We start from the raw sequence: 14038 nt of genomic DNA, 5'->3' as shown, positions 1-14038 counted from the left end.
CTGAAGGATCATGTGACACTGAAGACTGGAATAATTATGCTGAAAATTCAGCTTTGATCACAGGAATAAATTACATTTTAAAATATATTAGAACAGAAACCAGTTAATTTAAATTGAAATAATATTTCACAGTATTACTGTTTATTTCACAGTATTACTTTATTGTATTTTTGATCAAATAAATGCAGCCTTGGTGAGATTAATAGACTACTTTCAAAAACATAAAAAAAAAACGTAATGTTTCCAAACTTTTGAGTGGTACTGTAAAGAAAAGAGTGGTTGAATCAGTATTATTTTAGTATTATTGAGATACTATTGTAGTTTTTATTAATATATTTGAATTGGTTTTCATTTTAATTTTACTTAAAGTTGTAGTAATTGTGTTTAGTTTTAGTTATGTTAGTATTGTTTATTTTATTTTGAGTAACAAAATATTTTTATAAGGTTTTAGGTTTAGTTTCAGTTAATTACCCTACCCTACCCTATACTAACCTACCCATAACTAATGGGATATAATATAATCACTACATTATAACTTAAGGCTGCATGTCCACCAAGCATTTTTTCCTGATGCCAGCATATTTTTTCAGTTGTTTCAGTGGGAACGCTGTGTATTTACAAACACCATCAGCATGACAAGGCGATGAGTGTCTATTTCACACTGAGCGCTTGGCGCCAAGAGTTGACATGTTCAAGTTTGGGTAAAATGCACCACTCATGACTGTAACTTTTCACCCAATGAGCCAATCACAGTGGAGGAGGGGAGGGACAAATACCACATTGACCAATTGCCACATCCTGCTTGTACGATAACAATCGACAAAAACAATCACAACAACAGAACAAAAGCCACGTTTCGACTGCAGGAACCAGGGTCTAAATGAAGTTCTGGGTAAAAATTTCCCCCTCAGAAAGTCCCTGCTCATGAGGTAGTACTTTTTCTAAGTTCAGGAACTTTTGGGGGTGGGACTTGGGCACTGTACATGCTGACTGGTTGAGTTCAAGCAGCATTTTGATTGGTTGACTCCGAGCAGCTTTTATTTCAACCACCATTTTTAAAAGTCTGTTGCGGTGCGTGCAGTAAGAGTTGCTTGCTATTCAAATTAACAATGGTGTTTAAAAATTACGGCTGATGGACCGAGGAGGTTCAGGCTTTATTAAGCTTATATGCAGAGGACAAAATCCAGCGGGAACTGGAAAGTCACACACAGTCCTACGTCACCGGACTAATTTGCCTAGTCTTCATGGTACTCTGGAATGTGATGAAAACATAGACAGCAACAGGTCTGGGGGAAAAAAAAGTTCCTAGGACAAATTGTTCTGGGTAATTTACGTGGAAACAAGGCTAAAGTTATTTAAAACATGGGTCAGAGCAATTACTTTACATTGAGTTGACATTTTTTTAGTCAGAAATAAATTATCTGCGAAATCAGATACTAGTAACACTTCTGCTGATATCCTATATTATAGCAACCAAACATCTCAACTGAAAAAAAACGTTGCGCCTCTGAAGTGCTCTCAAGCACCCACAGCTTGCCATTTTCACCTGGAAAAATAGGCTTTGGTGGACACACAATGCACTAAAATGCTAAAATAAACTTGATCTCTTTAATATCTCAATTGTGACTCAAACAGATGAAATGAAAATCATATTAAGTCTATTGCTTAAGTCTCCTGATTCACCAATGTGTTTGTGAAATATCAAATTCTTCCAAGACCAAATGATCCGAGCTGCCTTCTACATTTACTTTATAGCTCTATTATTGTATGTATGTTACTATTGACACATTTGAGTCTATATGCATTGCACATATGCATTTTCATATATGGATTTAAGGAGAAGCATTTGCGATAAAGTTGATTCTTAAGCACAGCTATAAGAACTCAATTAAGTCTCTTGAGCTCTGAGCAATACTTTGTTCTCTGGGATTTGTGGATTTTGCAGCTTTATTTTCCATCATTCAGTGGTTTGAACAATATGTCTAATTCCCTAATTTGGCCTACCATTGTTTAATGTTAATTTGCCTACAAAATAGTTTGTTGTTGTAAGTTTATAGTGAAATCTGAATGTTAATTATCTCGTTCTCTGCACTCAATCTGAAATGTTTGATTAATTCTGCAACAAAAAGAGCCTTAATTGTCCCAAGGACAAATATCTGCACAGAACTTCAAACCCTGCCAGACTGAATCTAAAATTAGTAAATATCCATGAAGTAGATGTTCAAATAATCCAGAACCTCTGATCCCGCTCAAGGAAGCCAGACGTGACCCCAACAATTACCACGGGCCAGCGGGAACAGAGCGGGTCAGAGTTGCGTTGCCACACACAGCGGCGAACGGCTGTTTAAGGGCCAACTTCTACCTCATCTCCTGACCCGAGGCCCGTCAGCACACCGCGCCAGCCTGAGCACAGGCAACAGTATCAGATTTCAGGGGAAAATGTTGGAAATTAGCAAGAGCAGAGTCAGGCTACACAGCGTCGAGGGCAGAACACAATGGCAGCTTTCTGTCAGGGAGAAACTTCAAAGGGCCGCTGAGTGACTACTCTGAGTTGGACTTTGTTGTAGATCACTGAGGAAATTCACAGATGTTTTCTCATACGAGACACCATTACAGAGGCTCTCGTACCCGGTAGCCCCGAGCATTTCTCTGCCTTTCCATCTCTCCTGCTCTTGTGTGTGAGACAGATGTGGAACCCTTTTTTTCTTTTTTAGACTTTTTTACTTATTTTCTGCTGCTGTCTGTCCAAAGAACATGAAAAGCTAGACGCGGTTCTGACCTGTCCGAAGAAAATGAAGAAACTCACTGTTGACACTTCTATCAAAAACTCTCAGACGGTGCTGTGATCCTGACAAAAAAACATCGCTTAAAGTTGTGTCACCACTAAAATTCTGTAGATTAGACTGATATTTTACAATATTTACTTAATATGATTATAGCTCTCCAATTTCCCTTTAAAGCCTACTGTTTCTTGGACCTCTAAATTATCAACATGATCAAAACTTTGCAGAAAAACCTGTTGCACACAATCTACCACATCCCTTCTGTCGTCTGATTGTTAGTTTATACTTTTTATCAAGTAAAATACCTTGTAGTATAATTCTATAACTCACCCCCTTCACATTGCATCTTTTTACTGTGAAATCCTTGCTGATTTTTTATTAGTTAAATATAAGAATAACTGGTAACACTTCACAGTAAGAACTCATTTGTTAACATTAGTTAATGTATTAACTAACATGAACAGTGAGCAATACATTTCTTTTACATTATTAGTCTCTTAAAGTTAGTTGATAAAAATACTGTTATTCATTGTTCATGTTAGTTCACAGTGCATTAAATAATGTTAACATTTGATTTTAAAAATGTATTAGTAAATGTAGAAATTAACATTAATGAAGTATTGTTGAACTAATGTTAGCAAATGAAGCCTTATTATAAAGTATTACCAAATAACTTTTATATTGTTTGTAATATGTCAAAATGAACACTTAACTGGACTGAAGCAACTTAGGTTTACTTGATTATCCATATATGTTATTGAGTTGAGATTGCCATACTGTTAGAAAGATCTCATTGATTAACTTTACAAGTATCAGAACGTCATCTTACTTTTTGTCCATGTAAATATCAGTAACTTCACCAAATTGCATATTTTTGCTCAGTTTGGGCCTCTGAATAGAACTGAGGTGTTGTTTTCCTCATCAAATATGATGCTCTACAAAAAACACATGTGCAAACTTTTTTTTTTTAAATGTTGGTCACACTTTAGTTTAGGGTCCAATTCTCGCTATGAACTAGTTGCTTATTATCATGCATATTACTAGGATATTGTCTGTTTATTAGTACTATAAACACATAGTAATTCTTTACTCTGAATGTCCATATTCTACATCCCATAATCTGACCCAGTACCTAAATTTAACAACTACCTTACTAACTATTAATAAGCAGTAATTAGGAGTTTATTAAGGCAAAATTCGTAGTAAATAGTGAGAATTGGACCCTAGCCTAAAGTGTAACCAAAATGTTTTTAATATTTTGTCTAAAAGTTTGATAAACCATTTTTTTTTTTTTATCTTAATATTATTTAAAATCAGGCTTTTCAGGGTTAAATGTGAGAATTTACGTTTTATGTAACTGCTAAAATCTAATCACCTTCCTTTTTTTCTTCTTTTACAGATGACCTTTTCCAGTCTTTTGCTACAAAATGTGCTGTACATACAAAATAATGAGGGAGCGTTATTTATGTATGCATTATTTTCTCAGTATTTGCATTTATGTATTTATTATTAAAGGCAAATGTGCTATTTATCAGTTTTCTTAGAATAAAAAGGAAAAATACATGGTTAATTAAATAAGGACTCTCAAAGGCAGCCTGTTGAACTGTTCATATTTAAAATAATATGTTGCCAAACAACATGATTAGATGAGCGATGGCTGACTCACTGTGCTGCTTTTATTTCTTCTTTTTTTATAAGACTGTTTGGTCTGAGCTGTTTATGAGCGACTGAACATAGAACAAGTACATTCTTGTTCTCTGCATAACTCATTGTAGTGTTGATATTATAAAACTACCTTTTCTGGTCATAGATTAATTCCATATAGACAGTATAGTTTAAAAATAAGTAACACGTCTGTGAATGGCATGTGAGTTTGGGTGAAGTTTCAGCCTTGTACAGTGTTAGTGTTTCTCAATCCAATCTCAGCAGCTGTTTTGTATTCTAATCTGTCTGAGAAATAAAGTCAACAAAATCAAGTTTGCACGTTTGTCATTTACTGTTTGCTGCTACTCTTTTCCGTGCACTGTATAACCTGAATTAAGGTTTGTGGTGGTTGTTAACCTGTCTGGACCCAGGAATATGCTCATAAAGAGAGGTTATAAATATATACAGTATACACCTTATAATTGGAGGTGACGGTTAAGAAGAACAAACAGAATTGTGTCCCCTTGCAATTCTCTCTGGACTGCAGGAAAACTGAGATCTCCTCCCAGTGGGAATATCCCTCCTTCCCCCCATTACTATGTGAGAAACCTTAATCCCATCAAAAGAGCTGATCTGCTTCAACATCAAGCACTCCAAAACTGCTCGAAAGGGACAGTTTAAAAAGTCATAGATTAGAGGCATCTCTCTGTGGGTGTTTACTTGTCTTGTTTTTATTTAGTCTACCGCTCACATTTGAAGCTGCTCTGATATGACAGTTTACTTGCCTGCAAAACTTTGAAACTACTAAACTTATCCTACTTTAGAGCACTCTTCGTTTTAGCACTCATTTATGATGCTTAGTGCCTGATTCCTGTAATATTTGTGAAGGCGTCACGTGTGTTGGAGACTGGGTTGCATTGAGAGCTTGACTGGTTCAGGGGGGAGCAGTGGGAGGAGAACTGGAAAACGTTCAGACTTTCTCAAAGACTGGATCTCCTCCTCTCGCCAGCCTGCGAATCACACAACTAAGACATCATCATCATCATCATCATGTCACCTCCACACCTTGATGCGTTGACGTTGACTTGTTCTTTACTAAATAATTTGTCATTTCAACTATGAAAGCAAAAAGAAAGTGCTTGTTCTTTTTGTTCTTTAATCACAATCATTTAGTGCAAACAAAGGCAAAGTGATTTGAGAGGCGTTCTGTTGACTTCTGTGCCAGAAACAACCTGATCTTATTTTAATTTTGTTAAAAGCCCTCTGTGGGAAAATGTGTTGTCTGTTTTTGTTGCCATTAGTCATGTGTTTAACTCTCTGGTGCTGTTGGGACTTTTTGACCCAAAAATTTGACGCTTAGTTTTTTAGAATTTTACTTTTTAGTTCTTTGGAATGGTACAAAACTTGGTAAAGGTTTTGGCACTTGCTGTGTGAACACAAAAAAAATCATGGACATGATTCGAAAAGGTTAAATGGTCCTGAAAAAACAGCCGCAGTTGTATTGTTCGCAATCAAAAATGAGTGGATTGAAAATGAATGGGAGACAAATATCATCTAGTGGAAACGTTTAGTACTGCGCACAAACAACATTTTACTGAAAGCTTTTTTTGAGATATCAACCTCAAATTTGGAACATAGCTTTTTTTAGATTCATGGCTTTGATTTTCTCACAGTTTTAGAATAAATCATGTTTTGGAAAATGTATTTCATATAAAAATTGAAAATGGTATTTTTGTGCATTTTTCATTACAATACATGTGACCCTGGATCATGCAGGTATATTTGTAGCAAAAGTCAACAATACATTGTATGGGTCAAAATTATTGTTTTTTTTATGCCAAAAATCATTAGGATATTAAGTAAAGATCATGTTCCATGAAGATATTTTGTAAATTTCCTACTGTAAATATATCAAAAATCTATTTTTGTAAGTGGATATGGACTTCATTTGGACAACTTTAAAGACAATTTTCTCAATATTTTGATTTGTTTGCACCCTCAAGTTTCAGATTTTCAAATAGTTGGCAAATATTGTCCATTCCTAAGAAACCATACATCAGTGGAAAGCTTATTTATTCAGCTTTCAGGTGATAAAAATTGACCCTTATGACTGGTTTTGTGGTCCAGGGTCACAAATGTAAAATTGTATAACTTTTTTCAAGTCAACTTTTTAAAACTTTAAACTCAGCAATAATCTGCCAAGTCTTTTTTATAAAAAATAAAGTCTGTGCTCCAAAGCATTCAAGATTTATGACCGTTTAAGTTGAAAAATTTCATTTTCAGGACCATGCTCAAAAAGTGAATAAATGGATTATAACTACTCCATAAATATAATTCAGTACCATAAAATCCCCTAAAAATACAAAATATTAAATAAAAAATATCATCAAACTAAAATATAGCACAAACATTTAATTGAAATAAAAAAACTTAATTTTTTACCAAGACTCGAACAGCACCAGAGGGTTAAGACATATTTCATGTAGGGTTATATCTGTTGTAATTAAATTAAAATATGATTGCATTTTCTCGCATTCAGGGCAACTTGAAATTTCTAATTGTTAAATCACTGTTACACCAGATTCTATTTTATCAGACATCATTGCAAACTTTATAACTTTTTTCTAACTATAGTATAGCCTATTGTGTGTATGTATAGCTACAATATCTACAGCCTACATTATGAAATGTTATTAACTGATATGACGTGTTCACTGTGATTTTTGGATCAAGCCAAACAAGTCAAACTCATTGTAAGTGTAACTAATTTAGCCAATAATCGTAAATTAAATCGTAAACTGTGTGTGAACTTCATACTGAGTCAAATGATTCCTTCCTCTTGAAGTTATCTCATAAGCCCGTACGAGATCTCTGGAGATAACACACAGTCGCATTGTCGCACAACAAATCCTTAATTACAGAAAGGGGGATCGGGTGACTCCGGCATCCAATAGCGGGGGTCTCCAGGCGGCGAGGGGGTCTTTGATCAAGAAAATCCAATTATTTGTGTATATACATTTCCCACATAGTGATTACTTCATTAATTGTCCCGCCTTTATCCCCACCCGTCCCATCCCCCACTAATAATCAGCCCTTTTATCCAGACCAACAAACACACCATAGGAGCTTTGTGTGGATTCAGAGGATTTGCTTCCCCCTCTCAAAGAGCCGCTCTTCTTTGATGATTGGGCAGCGGCGAACTTCAAAGTCATAAATCTCACTCCTGACTGGCTGGCGGCCCACCAAAGTCCTTATCAAATCCAAAGAAGTGATCCTTCACTCCCTCAGATAGTCCGGGGATAGCTGGAGGAGAGGAAGCGACGCGACCGCACTTTCCACGAGAAGACGCGAACAAGTATTTCTGAAGAACTGCATTTGGCTGCTTTAAATCGGGAAGCTTGAGGAGCTCGAGGAAGTGTTGCCATGGCAGCTGTGGCTGTGCTGAGGAACGACACACTACAGGCATTTCTTCAGGTTCGTCAAAAGTTTGAGATATTGTTGAAAATGTCTTTCGCAGAAAAACGGTGCTTGTTTGACGAGATGTGTCTCTGAACTGCGCAAAATAGTGCAGGTAGCGAGACATTATTACTTTATTCGGCGAAAGATTATTCAAACGATTTAACATTAAGCAAACGTGTGCACATAACAAGAACTATAAGAATGCTTTTCCATCCATCAATGAGTTATTACAGATGTTTCAGTTCGAATCTCATAACTAGTAATTAAATTAAGTGGTAGCTACAAAAAGTGCAATAAACTTGCTAATGTAGGTAACGCTTTCATTTTGAATTTGTACGGCAACAATTAAACTTAAACAGTGTCAAAAATATTTAATCGTTTTTTACTTGAAATTGATTCTAAACATATTTCACCAATGCAGCTAAAGTTATGCAAATTTCTGTCCATTGGCTTGTTTTGAAATTTTATCTGCATAGTACATCAATTCCTTCATAAACCCTGTGAAATAAAGTAGTACATTTGCATGAGAATTTAGTAGGAATCTTTGAGCAAATTGTGTGTGCAAAACCTTCCCCAAAAGGTTCAATCTGATCTTCAAAAAGTGTTTTTTTTTTTTTTTACCAGTCTGTCATGTGTAAGTGTTTAATATGACTCTTTCTCATGATCCAGGATCGCACTCCAAACTCCTCACCGGAAAACAGCAAACATTCTCCTCTGGCACTTTTAGCAGCGACATGTAACCGGATCGGTCATCATCACGGATCCACTCCCACGGACTTTATTCAAGTTCCCTACGACACGACCCTCGGGTCGCCGTCACGGATTTTCCACCCGTGGAGTAACGAGGCGAATCCCCAATCCGCGCTTTCCAGCAATTCCACCTTTGGACTATCCTCGAAATCTCACCTGCAGGGCTCCTACACCTCCCACCATGAGCTCCCGTTAACCCCTCCGGCCGACCCTACTTATCCATATGATTTCTCTCCGGTCAAAATGTTGCCATGTTCCATGCAGTCGTTACAATCAACCTGCCCACCGACCTATGTTCCCGCCGTCACCTACGCGGCGCCGGCCCCCATCCCGCCCGCCATGCCCGGTTTCGTGCCAGGACACTCGGGCCTGGTCCATCAGCAGCAGAGACAGCTGTCTCCGAACCCGGGGGAGGATATACCGTGGTGGAGCCTTCAACAAGGGAACCACGTCAGCCATCCGTCGACCCTTGGCCCCCACCGCTTCCCCATCCAGAGGGGTTTGGTGTTAGGACACACAGACTTTGCACAGTACCAGACCCAGATCGCAGCCCTTCTCCATACCAAATCCCCCTTGGCCACTGCCCGGCGCTGCCGGAGATGCCGGTGTCCCAACTGTCAGTCATCCAGCTCCAGCGATGAGCCCGGGAAAAAGAAACAGCACATCTGTCACATCCCCGGATGCGGAAAAGTATATGGCAAAACGTCCCACCTGAAGGCGCACCTGCGCTGGCACTCAGGAGAGAGACCCTTCGTGTGTAACTGGCTCTTCTGTGGGAAGAGTTTCACCAGATCGGACGAGTTACAGAGGCACCTGAGAACTCATACGGGGGAAAAGCGCTTTGTGTGTCCGGACTGCTGCAAGAGGTTCATGAGGAGCGACCATTTGGCCAAACATGTGAAGACTCACCAGAACAAGAAGAGCAAAAGTCACGAAAAGACTTCTGATTACGTGAAAAGAGAAGAGCTGAGAACTGTGTAGTAGACTCAGATGACCATAGACTAGTGCAATATAATCTTCAGGATCCTAATGAAGTGAAAAATACGCTTTTTATTTTTTCATTAAAAAGGTTCATGAGACTTACCTTTTTTTGGACTTGTAAATATGATTTCAAGTCATTCTCAGTTCCTAAAGGAACCCTGGAAAATGTTTCCTGTCCCTGAGCTACTCAAAACATTAACAAGTTTCAACTTGTGTTCAGATCTCTGTCTTCGGTGGAAGATTTCTTTATTCTGTAAATATATATTGATAGCTTTTGTTGAATGAAAGTGTCAGTTTTTCGCTCCTTGTGGGGTGTTTTAGCATGCTGTTAAAAACCATCTGTTAAACTTTCAAAATTATTGTGTGAAAATAAAGAATATGACTTGTACATGCCATTGAATCATAAGGCGGTGAGGTGGAGTTATTAAAAGTGGATAGATTTTTTTTTTTTTTTTTCAAGAGGAAAAATGCAAGTTAAACAGATGTCAAAGTTCGAGTTTATAGTGTGAGTGTGTATGAAACGCTCAACAGAGAAACAGTGAAACTCTGTGATTGCGTGAAACGTCCAGGATGATCCGAGAATCGAGCACTGTGAGATTTATCAGTTATTAGGATACGTAGAGTTCTGATGAGGACAGTTTTACACGGCATTATATGATTTGAAGTCAGCAAAAATGACAATAAAGCAAACATTACCATCAGCTGTATTTTTCTGTTTTTCGTGTCACTCGTTTTGAGCGTTTTGCAGATGCTGTCAGTATTTGATATGTAAAATATTTAAACATCCCCAAGCTATGCTACAAAACAGAATCTGTCTCTCTGTAAGAAGTGCTCTTGGAGTGTTTGCACTGCATTGAAATCTCAAAATCACATTAATGAAAAAATACTGTGACGAACTATATAAGTTCATTTAATACCATCTATGGAATTAATTAGAAAATACAAGATCACTTCTGTGCCATACAACTCTGCTCCATCTAGATATAACACATATTCAGATGCACTGCAATAGCAAATCATTTCAATGCAGATTTTGATGTGCTCTCACTCTCACTTTGTCTGAATTAAAATCAAATTGAGTCGATTTTAACCGCAATCTCAATGCGTTTAGATTTTTACTGGTTTCTGGCAGTTCACTCTAAATAGGAGGAGAATGATGGTAATTAATTATATGTCTGAATTGTACTGACAATTTTGCACGTTTTGCACATAGTGGCACAGAAAGCCCATAAAGTAAACATTTGGTCATCAAATGAGTTTTTTTTTTTTTTTTTTATCTTGCATGCCTTGACAAAATGTTTCATACATGACAACATGTAAAACCAGCATTGCTATATATGAAGTGTGTATTAATGATATTTGGAAGAGGCTTTTTGGCTCTTAGAAAGATGTTCATGTCTTTGAACTCTGTGCAGCTTCTCCAGCAATAGCGCCTCCATTGGTAAATTCCTGGCACAAATCACTAAACGCTTCTCTAATGTTTGCCCTCTTCCTTGTGTTCAGAGGATCTAGTTATACTACTGTCAACAACTCAAATGTTCTATGTGGGATTTTCATCAATATCGTTCTCTCTTCAGCTATATAAGTGCAAATACAGCAACACAACTTGTTCCATGCTGCTTTAATGATTTGAACTGCAAATATAATTGTTACAGTTCTGCATAAATTATAAAAGGTATTAATATTCCATGAAAACACACTATTAAACACACTTATCAATCCAATTTTATTGGGATTCATAAAACCGCTTTCTCATTGAGGACATACAGTGATAGGTTGTTGGTAAAGGCGGTGTTTGAGTTAAAGTTTTTGACAATCGGGTGTTTTGTAACGTGTTCCTCAAATGTCACTGACATCTGTACTTCAGTATCCTAAAAAAAAAAAAAAAAAGATTTCTTCATTATTGTTTCTTTATTATTATGTTTTCTCTTAAAACCACTTCAGGCAAGCCATGATTCTAGTCTCCAAAACTCCCATTACTACTAATAAAAAAGTGTTTTTAATGGATTTTGTTTCTATCCTATCAGAACAATCTCATGTCTGTGCCGGTTTAGTTAAACGCAATCATTTATTGGATCTTCATACATAAACAAAAGAATTTTTAAAACCTCATTCTGAATTATGTACAGAAGAAAAGCCCTAATTACTATATATTTCTGAATGAACTTTAAATTTTAAACATGTTATAGCTTTAAAATTTATTGTTTAAACAGTTCTTTCATATATACTTCTATTATAATAAATAATGGGTTTTTTTTTTCAACATGGAATTGCTTATTGTTGTTGTTGTATATGCAAAACAAGAGGACAAATGATTCAGACATTCTTAGTCGTCTCTTCACATTCATTCATGTTTGTAGCAGGTATTTTCTTACCACACATAAATACATATTCAGTAAGTTAGGACTGAAAGGGAATGATCATCCAAAAATGAAATTCTGTCATCATTTACTCACCCTCATGTTGTTCCAAATCTTTATGAGTTTCTTTTTATGCTAAACATAAAAGAATATATTTTGAAGAATGTCTGTAATGTCCATAGTATTTTTTTTTTTTTTTTTTTTTTCAGGGTCCATCAACTGTTTGGTAACAGAACTGTTTTTTGGAAGAACATTTTTGGGTGAACCATTCTTTTAAACACCATGAGAAGCCCATACAAATAACTGTATTTGGTTATCAATCATGTTACTAAATCCACACCTTGCCTAGATGAAACCCAAAATACATACAAAAGACAAAACTATGATGACTTCTGCTTCCAGAAATGTGAAAAGAGTCTGTGTGTTTCTATTGGTCTTGATTCACAAAATAGCATGTAACGTGCTTTAGTAGATGTGTCAGTTTTGTTTTGACTGGTGTCATGCTATAGAATAAATAATAACTCCCATTATGAAGTAAAAAAAAAAACAGTTTCTGAAGGATCTGCACCAAGTGCCTTTTCAGGTACTAAGTAACATGTCTCAATGTGCCACTGCACACGCAGTGAATTCCCATGGGGCAGAGAAGGCTGATTCTCTGCTTCAGAGAGCAAGATATGGTCAGGCTATCACAACAGCACATGTGGCTTTGCATGGAGGGACTGCTGCAGGGAGTTTGTGTTTAAGCCTCACCGTGACCTGATCTGAATGCCACACTCTGATCTTCCTTTGATGTGAGTCTGTTGAAAGTCTGGCAGAATCAGCCGTTTAGACACACATACTTAAGCATGCATACTTGAAATCTAACATGTGCTTGTTTATTTTAGAGTATTAAATGTGGAAAAAATAAATAAATCAAATACACCCAGGCCTAGCTGAGCATCAAAGGTTGTTTTGAGCATCACTTATGTCTTGAGAATGACATGGCGCTCTGCGTCAACAGATCAATACATTTTTACCTCACTGTCCCATGATACTTTTTCTTTTCTTCAAAACACATTCTGTTAAGCGCTGAGATACGAGATGTGCTATATTGTGACTTAACTGCCTAATTGCTTTTCTAAAATGGTACATATAAAATTTTATTATACATTTTATTAGGTTGATTGACTAAGTAGCATCCCCTCACTATAGTTATAGTTCCTATGTTTTTGTGCATTAAAAATAACAATCTGCTATAGTGCAGTGCTAAACAGGCCAAAGCTGTGGCTGGAACATTGTGTTGACCAATCAGAAGCCAGGGCCAGAAGTAGTCATCTGTTCATTTAAAAAAAAGAAAAAAATGTAAACAGAGTTTAACTCTGTTATAATAAACTAACTATTAACTACAACTTTTGCCTCAATAAACTCCTAATTACTGCTTATTAATAGTTAGTAAGGTATTTGTTAAGTTTAGGTACTGGGTAGAATTGTGGGATGTAGAATATCATGCAGAATAAGGTATTAATATTTGCTTCATACACTATAAAAAATGCTGGGTTAAAAACGGACAAAAATGGACAAACCCAGCGTTTTTTTTAAATGTTTGCTCAATGTGCTAGGTAGTCTTATTTAACTAAACTATTGTTTGAAAATTACTATATGGCTGGCTTAAAATGAACCCAAAATATGTTGGAAATTAAAAATCAGACACATAATTACTAGGCGCAACAATAATTATAAAAAGGTGGACATTTATTAATAAGCAATTTAATAAATATTTATTGATCAATTATTATTCATTCAACTGAAATGTTAATTTATTAAACATAGTAAGTATGTTATTTCCAACATACTTTGGGTTCATTTTAAGCAAGCAATAGGCCTACAGTAATTTTTAAACAATTGTTGGGTTAAATAAAACTACCCAGCAGGTTGAGCAAACATTTAACCCAACCGCTGGGTTAAAACAACCTAATTGCTGTGTGTCCATTTTCAACCTAACTTGGGTTGTTTTTAACCCAGCATTTTTAAAGTGTAAGTACTAATAAACAGCCAATATCCCAGTAATATGCATGCTAATCA

At 36.3% G+C, this 14038-nt stretch overlaps 2 protein-coding genes across 7 annotated transcripts in view; both read left to right on the top strand.

The window, feature by feature from the left end:
* Nucleotides 1-4705, top strand: part of myo3b (myosin IIIB) — a 173660-nt gene extending 168955 nt beyond the window's left edge. For all 6 annotated transcript variants that reach the window (XM_067409691.1, XM_067409687.1, XM_067409686.1 and 3 more), the window contains one exon: nt 4183-4705. The gene's annotated coding sequence lies outside the window, so the exon portion shown is untranslated. The remainder of the gene's footprint in view (nt 1-4182) is intronic.
* Nucleotides 4706-7850: 3145 nt separating this feature from the next.
* sp5a (Sp5 transcription factor a) lies at nt 7851-9617 on the top strand. Its single transcript, XM_067410449.1, has 2 exons — nt 7851-7901; nt 8556-9617. Exons 1-2 carry the CDS (start codon nt 7851-7853, stop codon nt 9615-9617), a joined length of 1113 nt encoding a protein of 370 aa, XP_067266550.1.
* The last annotated feature ends 4421 nt before the right edge of the window (nt 9618-14038 follow it).

Source organism: Chanodichthys erythropterus, chromosome 14, assembly GCF_024489055.1.
Source record: "Chanodichthys erythropterus isolate Z2021 chromosome 14, ASM2448905v1, whole genome shotgun sequence".
Lineage (NCBI taxonomy): Eukaryota > Metazoa > Chordata > Actinopteri > Cypriniformes > Xenocyprididae > Chanodichthys > Chanodichthys erythropterus.
This window is presented reverse-complemented; position numbering and strand designations above follow the sequence as displayed.

What these genes read in the sequence shown, in the direction of transcription:
- sp5a (XM_067410449.1), top strand. Translation starts at nt 7,851, where the DNA reads ATGGCAGCTGTGGCTGTGCTGAGGAACGACACACTACAGGCATTTCTT. An exon ending in CACTACAGGCATTTCTTCAG is followed by an intron (nt 7,902 to 8,555) that starts GTTCGTCAAAAG and finishes CTCATGATCCAG; the next exon opens with GATCGCACTCCAAACTCCTC.